This window comes from Trachurus japonicus, chromosome 3 (assembly GCF_045865225.1).
Source record: "Trachurus japonicus isolate A0001 chromosome 3, Traja_1.0".
Classification (NCBI taxonomy): Eukaryota; Metazoa; Chordata; class Actinopteri; order Carangiformes; family Carangidae; genus Trachurus; species Trachurus japonicus.
The window spans coordinates 8,055,501-8,064,296 of record NC_140909.1 but is presented as its reverse complement, the minus strand read 5'-3'; the positions used below and the strand labels follow the sequence as shown (position 1 = coordinate 8,064,296).

The window sequence follows — 8,796 nt, the reverse complement described above, 5'->3', positions numbered from 1 at the left end:
ACACTGAAGAGCAAAGATTATAAACTCCATCACTGCAGAAGATGAATGCGTCTAACAAAATGTGGTAAGTTGAAATAATCTTTTGTTAGTCATTTCTACATCTCCCTGAACACAGTGAGCCAAGAAGAAAAGGGTTACAGTCTGTAAATCTACAATATTTTATAATATTGTTATAAAAAGTCTCATCTGACATCTTTTCAGACACCTTGCAAACTTGAATTTTCCAGTAATGTTGTGTAAGCTGTTGTACATGAGGTGTCTAAGTGTCCAACTCTACAATTAAGAAACTTAATCCTCAAGTGGACCCAGTTTTATTGTCTCAGTTGATGCTGAAGAACAGAGATGTTTCATGTTTATTCATCATGTGTCTCTTGTTATTTGAAGGTTTTCTCTGGCCGTGCTCCTCATGGCTGTGTCGGCCTGTATCGGAGAAGTGTCTCACTCTGGAGACAGGATGAAACGCTCGGCATCAGGTAAAACTAACACACACTGACATATACAAACATGAACATGTTCAAAATGCTGACCATGGTGTCTCAATTCAGAGCCAGTCTCAAATTTTTCCATTAATATTTGGACATGACCAAAATTTGGCCCTCTAGAGAATATGTGTTGGTACCAGCAAAGCACAACTGGTAGAAATCAACAGCCTGCTAGTCTGCTGGCAGCTGTGGATCGCTCCCCTGCCATGTTTTTTTTTCTATGCTAATATTAGCATGCTGACATACTGACAGTGTCAATGTGCTGATGTTCAGCAGGTACAATGTTCCCCATGTTCACCACCAGCTTATATTGTTGAGTTCGCAAACTGCAAATCGTGGGAGTTTCATTTAATTTTGCAGGTGTTACATCATAAGTTTATTTATTTATGTTTATTTAGCACCTTAAGAAAGTTGCAAAGTGTTGCACAGTAATTACTGGAATAAGCTGAGGAGTAAAAAAAAAAAAAAACACTGTAAAATATAAAACTATGTAAATAGCTGTAAGAGGAAATCAAGGTGCTGATTTTGGCTCAATGAAATCATTTTACTGGATGGAAAATTAGGAAGTTTTCAGTTTTTACATATATGCACTTGAGAGAATTGACTGTAAACATACCTTTTTCTATGGTAACACATTTAATAACTGAGCATTAGAGATCATTAAAGTTTTAGTGGCACATTTTCTGGGAGCCATAAATGTTTGATAGATACGTAGATATATTCTAGATATTGTATATTTCTATGGCAAGGTGTTTATCGTTTGGTCTTTTACTTAGTAGCTAAATTAATAGAGGAGGCTACTCTTAAATTGACAGATTATTGTGTGATTTGCAAAAACATATCAGAGTGAAAGAATCAGACCTTGAACACATCCGCACATTTGCCCATCCAAACAGCAGCCTTTCACTGCAGGACACATTCAAGTGACCAGGGGATCCAATTATCTGATGTTCGCTGCTGTTTTACAATAATACCTTCTTGACGGCTGCCGTTCAGAAAGATAAGTCCTGTGTGTAATGACAGAGGCTTTCCTGCAGGATCTGAAGTCTTGGCTACTATAGGTGATTTAAGATAGTGTTCCCCGTTTGGCTGAGGCTGTAGTATCTGTAGCTGTACTGTATGTCACTGAGCTGACTGGAGGTAGGATGAAAAATCATTTTCTGATAAGAGAAGGTTATTCTTAGTACAAAAAAAGAAGATGGAAACGTTAATGTAAGGTAGGAGGAGCTTAAGGAGGTAAATAATCAGTTTAAATGCCGTCTCTGTAGAGCAACAAATTAATTCTATCATTTATTCAACTTTACTTGTAAGCGATTGTCTACTATGCTGAATAATACACTGATTGAAGAGGGCATTCCTGATAAATAAAATAAGATCAATGATCGTTAACAGTCGGTTGTTACATTTGCAGAAAGCAGCCATCCCTACGCTTAAGTTGGTGCCACCCCTTCGAAGAGATGATCACTTGAAGTACAGTAGCTCTCATGATATCCCAGTCACACAAAAGAACATGGATCAAAGCTTTACAACGAACAAATTAGTGGCCACTGTTTCTGGAGGGAGCCCTAAGAGCATGAAAGCACCACATTCAGATGACAAAGATCCATTTAACAGCCGATCTCTGGAGGGATAGACATTACGCTTCCATGGCTCCAATGCATCAACTTCATTGTGAAACCGTGGCGTCAAGAAAATCATGTTTCATGAACTATGTTAAAGTTCTACTAGAGGGAAAACATGGAAGAGCAAAAATGCTGTCAACAGTGTTTAACACACAGATAAAGGATATTGAAAAGGAATCGGTAATATAAGATTTAGATATTGAGGGGGTCTCATTAAGCTCAGGAGAGGACAAATTACACATGTACCGGAGAAAAACAAGATGATCCACTCACATCAAGACCCAGATTAATTTACTAAGGCAATCATAAATAATATTTCCAGTGTGTGCTTTTTAAACAGGCATAAACACTGATTCATTCATGTATTGAGTAAAATGTAGGGGCACTAATATTGATCCCTGTGGGACACACTTCCATCTGCATCCATTCAGACGACTTCATTACATCGTGCTACATTCATTCCCCAGCCTCCAGGTCAGCGTCACTCCGTGCCAGGCGAATGGTTGGGGGGACCCCGGCCCCTCATGTCCCCTGGCAGGCCATGGTCTTCCTTGCTGACAGTATTCTGGACGGAGGCTACGCAGGCGGCGCTCTCATCTCCGACCGCTGGGTTTTGACGGCCGGCAGGAACCTTTTTGTCAGGAAGAGCCGACAGGACATTCAGGGAAAAGATCCCGTAATCCCGAAAGTGTATCTGGGAATCTCTCGACGGGCAGAAGCTAATGCGACAACAGAGGTCGCAGTAGAAAGGGTAAGAAAAGAAAAAGGCTATGGTGAGGTCAAAGAGAAGCTTTTTTACCCAGTTGTTAATCTTTACAAACCATCAACGTCGTCCGTCAATCCCCATCTGCACCATTAATCCAATTTGAAAGAAAATGGGTATCTAGTTGATCACTGACAATAACTTCCATTTTCTGTTCAACACAATATGACACAACTGTGCTGAAATGTTGAATGGCTCTGCACAGTATGTACAATATTATAAAAAATGTTGTTTGTTTCATTTTATCAGGCTTTTCTCTTACCTTTTCTAATGGCTTTAGAAATTCTTCGGATCCTTTGATCTCTTGTAAAACTATGATGAGTGAGGAAAGTCACTCCTCGATCGACCTTCTCACCATTCATGAGAAGCTTGAGAAGGAGTTAGATGAAAAGAAAATATCCACTTTAAAAGAAGGACAGTCTTCCTCCAGGAGATTAAAAGATCTTAACTCTAACCTTCCTGTGCTGCAGGTTGTTCTCCATCCCGGCTTTCAGAATCACTCAGACTGGGACAACGACCTGGCTCTGATCCAGCTGAAGAAGCCCGTGGTGATGAGTGATAAAGTGACCCCCATCCCGCTGCCTGAGGCACGTCAGGACTTGGCCGACGTCGCGGGCGGGTTAGGGGTCATCACGGGTTGGGGCTGGGGGATCTTTCTCACCCCTGCTAAGTCACTCAAATACCTTGTACTCCCTCTGGCCGATCACGCGACATGTAAAGCAGAATATCAACGCACTCCTTTCACGCCAGACGTAGACGACAACATGTTCTGCGTAGGATCTACGAAGTATGAGGAAAACGTTTGTCACGGTGATGCAGGAGGCGCTCTGGCCGTCAAAGATGCTGCAACTGGGGACATTTACGCTGCAGGGATCCTTTCCTATGACAAATGCTGCAACAGGTACAAATATGGAGTCTATATGAAGCTCTCCTCTTATTTACCCTGGATCCACAGCGTCATCAGGGGAGACAGAGAAAACTCATCTGCTCTGCGCTCAAGTACAATGTCTACGATGTATTCCTGGCAGCCGTAGAACTTCAGCCTCTGTTCCTTTGATTTTGCAGAGAAAATCATTGTAGTGTATGGACTCTGAATGGTAATAAATGTTTTCATTGCAACAAAGAGCACAGTCTGGTGTGTTGTAATTGATTGAAGTGCACTTGGATGATTCAGGTAAATAAATCCAGTTTTTGCAGTTCCTGTTTGACGTCACATTCGCAAATGGTCCTTATGATTAAGAACAGTGTCGTCAGATGCTTCAGCAAATGGACAAAAATGACATTATGTTTACATTTTAGAAGGAGGGAGTTGAATGTTTTTCTACAGCTTCCTCTTCCATTCTTTATACAACCGTCTCTGGTATTTTTCATGTTTATGAATGAGTGCAACAGGAGAGAGTGAAAGTCTGCACTATCAGCTCCTCATTATCTCCTCACAGTCAGTCAGTTGTTTCTCTTAACCTTGACCATCATTGTTCCCTAATCTTTATTCCAAGCTTTGTTTTTCCAGCTCTTTTTTTGTGTGTCAGTTTTGGAGGGCACTGAGAAAAGCTGTTGTCCTCCCAAAAGAGGCCTCAAATAAGAAAACCTGTCAAAATACAGGACAAAAACACATTTTGTCCTCGAATTTGGAGGAGCAAATCTCTGCGCCTCCTGTGTGACTTTTCACAAGAGGAACATGAGAGCTTCAAAGGTTGAGGCTAGGGGCGTATTCACGCCAGGCTTGTTTGGTTCGGTTACATGCTGTCATTCCGACATCCCACCACTCCGACATACCACCGTTTAGACATGACACTATTCCGTAATACTGCTACTCCGACATGCCAACGTCCCACCATTCCGACAAGGCTTTCAATATAAGGAAATGTGCGTTACTCAACAGGTGACTCCTTTCTTTAACACATGCTGATAGAGGAATACCCACATTTGGTTGTGCATAATTACGCAGCAAAGTGCAGACAGGGACTACGTAACAGATATCCTAAGCAGCTGTGGGTGGAAGAAGGTATTGGTAGGAATACTTATCTGGACTCTCTCTATCTATCTGGCCTGTCTAGCCTCTACCTGGTCTTTTTACTAAACTTAACCAACTCCTTTCTTCATTGCCTAAACCCAACCAGGGCAAAATATTTTGGGGAAAAAATAGGCTATTAAAGGAATTGTCTGAAAGGCAGAATGTTTAAAAAAAGAAAAAAATACCATCATTCCAACCATAGCAGGCAAGAATTGTCAGAATGGTGGGACGTTTGATAGAAAATTAAATGTTGCCATTTAGACAATTAGAGGCCTATGTCGGACCAGTGGGATGTCGGTTTCCTCCTGTTTAGTTCACTTGAAATTGACTTTTTCCTTGCTGCGGACCTTTTGGGTCAGTGTGACAAACTACCGGACTCTGGTGCAGACCAATAGGTAAACTGATACCACCTCTTCAGCTGGGACTCGGTTCACTTGTTTGGTCCGCACCAGAGTCCATAACAAACCCTGGTAGGACTATTTGTTTGTGGTGTGAATGCAATCCAAACCTTTTCTGAACCAAATGCAAAATCCAACCGCTGTTTTTGGACTCAACAGGCTTCCATTGTTATCAAAAAATTTGGAAATCATCACTTGTTAGAAACGTGCCAGTCAAAATGAGCTGTGGGTCAACATGGAGCACAGAAGAGACACGCTGCCTCCTCGATATTTGGTCAGTGGAAAATATTTATCAGATGCTGGAGAGGATCGACTCATCCGTAGCTGTCTAATGCATCTTTGTCCTTGACGATGTACAATCAGAAGGTTGCGCAAGTGATGGTTATGCATCTGTCGCTCATGTTTGAAGAACAAATTTTGTAGTTTTTATGCAAGATCCCGCCGATAATTTTTAATTAAATGATTGAGCGACTGTGGGACACCCGTGCTTCTGTTTACAAAGTTGGTCCCCTTGTAAAAAAAAGAAAAAGCAATGCGAAAACAAACCAGGTAAAAAAAAAAAAAAAGTAGCACCAAGTAAAAAAAAAAAAATTGGTCTGCACCAAAGCAAGTGAACTATCAGACATTCTTGGAGACCCTATTTCATCAGTCATTGGCGTGAAAGCAATGGATGATGGAACACTCACAATTTGTCGTGTGCTTGTTTTGGATCAATAGCAGCAGGTGTGTCCATTCTGACACAAATCGAACTGTCTAAACAACAAATATTGCTTCTGTCCATGACAGAGATATGACAGCTGCCTGTCTTGCTGCTACTGTAGGCTACAAAATGAGAAGGAGGATGTGAGGGAAAGAAAAATCAAAGTGCAAAGTCAAGACTGGCTTTATTTCTTTTTCTAACTCAAATTAGAATTTCTTACCGGTGTTAACCTTTCCTGCTCAGCTCTCTGACCGTGGTCCGAGAGCACAGGGGAAATTTCTTTTAGGCTACGCCAGCACAGAAGTTCTCGGGGTTAAGTCCTTGGTGGGGGAAGCGTCAGACAGAACGTGACTGTCTTGGCAAGCAGCAGCAGCAGCAGGGTTTTTATTGACAACAAATGGTTCAAGTTCACTATGCAGTTTTCTCGTCGTCCAGTAGGCTACTCTCACACTCACATCTACCACCCTCGCTTGCTCTGCCACACACACCAATCGCACACACATCACACACTGCCTTGTTCCTTAAAGGGATAGTTCTACATTTTGGCAAATTGGCCCATTGCCATAATCCCTATAGTCATAGCAGTAGGTTCGTCACCTTTAATTGCTGGTGCGACCTATTTTTAGAACGGCGGAGCGGAGCGGCAGGCTACTCAGAGCTACGCTACGGAGGCTAATGGAATTTCTTGGTTTCCCTCAACAAACTCATCAAATACAACTCCAAAACGCTGTCGTGGACAAGTTGTGACCTACACATTCACCACGCTATGAGATAATAATGGAACGTTACGAAAGCCATTTTCGAGGTAAATACAGAGTCTCTGCTTGCTGAAAAACTGTCCCTGAAGGCAACACGCATCAGAGGTTTTGCATGAATTTACCTCTAAAACAACTCGTAACGTTCCGTTATTATCTGGTTTTGGTTACGCTCCTCTTTTTATTTGATTTTTCATGATAATCTGCCCTTTTTTCATGTTTTTTGGGACTGTTTAAATGACACCATGCTAATTATGTTACAATAATAGTAATGTAATTAAATAAAGTAAGTAGGCTAATATAAGTAAATGCAAACACAGAAACATGTGCATACCACTGTTCCTTGGTAGCACTTTGATGATTGGTGTAAATGGTGTTTCACTTCAAATATTAAAAAAGCGAAAGACTGCTCAGGGCAGTAATACTGGACTTTTCACCCTGCAGCACATCTTCCAAAGTAAACTGAGTTCTCCATAATCCCCATAGTAAAATGTACCATATTACCATTTTTGCTCACCACCTCCCACTTCCTCTTCTCCTGAAAATATATTATTTTAAAACATTTTCTTCAACTGTATGATAGATCTGCTTCCTTTGATTTCATCATCTAACCAATCAACAAGGTCACGCCACAAAATGAAATGCACATATACTCTTCTAATTAGTACAGATAAGGTTGAGGCAACGTGTGCCCAATTTTCTGTAACAACAAATAGAAGAGCACAGGGTGGGCTACTATTGCAATGTCAATACTTTCTTGTCCACTAGAGATAAACGTATTAGAATGAAGTTTACTGGAGGGTTTTTTCTGCAATTTTGCAGACTAAGCTGCGTTCACTGTATCAGACGAGAAACCTGTGCCGGATGCTGAGATTTTGCAATCAATTCATTTTAGATTCCAGGAATCAACGTTTTTCTGCTGTGCATGAATTTCCAGGACTCAGCAGATATAAAAGCTCCCGGCTCCAAAATGCACAACACACTGAAGAGCAGAGATTATAAACTCCATCACTGCTGAAGATGAATATTAGAAATGTGGTAAGTTGAAATAATCTTTTGTTAGTCATTTCCACATCTCTCTGAACACAGCAGTGAGCCGAGAAGAAAATGGTTACAATCTGTAAATCTAGAATATTTTATGATATTATTATAAAAGGTCTCATCTGACATCTTTTCAGACACTTTTCAAACTTGAATTTTCCAGTAATGTTGTGTAAGCTGTTGTACATGAGGTGTGTCTAACTCTACTTAATCCTCAAGTGGACCCAGTTTTATTGTGTCAATTGATGCTGAAGAACAGAGATGTTTCATGTTTATTCATCATGTGTCTCTTGTTATTTGAAGGTTTTCTCTGGCCGTGCTCCTCATGGCTGTGTCGGCCTGTACCGGAGAAGTGTCTCACTCTGGAGACAGAATGAAACGCTCGGCATCAGGTAAAACTAACACACACTGACATATACAAACATGAACATGTTCAAAATGCTGACCATGGTGTCTCAATTCAGAGCCAGTTTCAAATTTTTCCATTAATATTTGGACATGACCAAAATTTGGCCCTCTAGAGAATATGTGTTGGTACCAGCAAAGCACAACTGGTAGAAATCAACAGCCTGCTGGTCTGCTGGCAGCTGTGGATCGCTCCCCTGCCATGTTTTTTTTTTTCTATGCTAATATTAGCATGCTGAAATACTGACAGTGTCAATGTGCGGATGTTCAGCAGGTACAATGTTCCCCATGTTCACCACCAGCTTATATTGTTGAGTTTGCAAGCTGCCATTTGTTGGAATTCCATTTATTTTGCAGGTGTTACATAAGTTTGTTTATTTAGCACCTTTAAAAACATTTTGCACAGTAATTACTGGAAAAATTTGGGGGGAAAACAAAACAAACAAACAAAAAAGATTAAACTATGAAAAAAGCTGTAAGATGAAATCAAGATGCTGCTTTGGCTCAAAAATCATGATACTGACTGGAAAATATGGAAATCTAAAGTTTTTACATAATATGCACTTGAGAGGACTGACAGTAAATGTACCACTTTCACTTGAGTATTAGAGGGAAA

At 40.8% G+C, this 8,796-nt stretch overlaps 1 protein-coding gene across 1 annotated transcript; it reads left to right on the top strand.

Moving 5' to 3' along the window:
- On the top strand, positions 1–3,992 carry LOC146989524 (haptoglobin-like). Its single transcript, XM_085758904.1, has 4 exons — positions 1–64; positions 385–473; positions 2,572–2,855; positions 3,338–3,992. The coding sequence occupies exons 1-4, from the start codon at positions 42–44 to the stop codon at positions 3,899–3,901; spliced, it is 960 nt and encodes a 319-aa protein (XP_085615030.1). The 5' UTR covers positions 1–41; the 3' UTR covers positions 3,902–3,992.
- Positions 3,993–8,796: the final 4,804 nt, after the last annotated feature.

Excerpts from the sequence above, each read along its gene's own strand:
- LOC146989524 (XM_085758904.1), top strand. The coding sequence starts at position 42 with ATGAATGCGTCTAACAAAATGTG. Across the intron at positions 474-2,571 it reads GATGAAACGCTCGGCATCAG|CCTCCAGGTCAGCGTCACTC; the intron begins GTAAAACTAACA and ends TTCATTCCCCAG. Across the intron at positions 2,856-3,337 it reads CAGAGGTCGCAGTAGAAAGG|GTTGTTCTCCATCCCGGCTT; the intron begins GTAAGAAAAGAA and ends CCTGTGCTGCAG.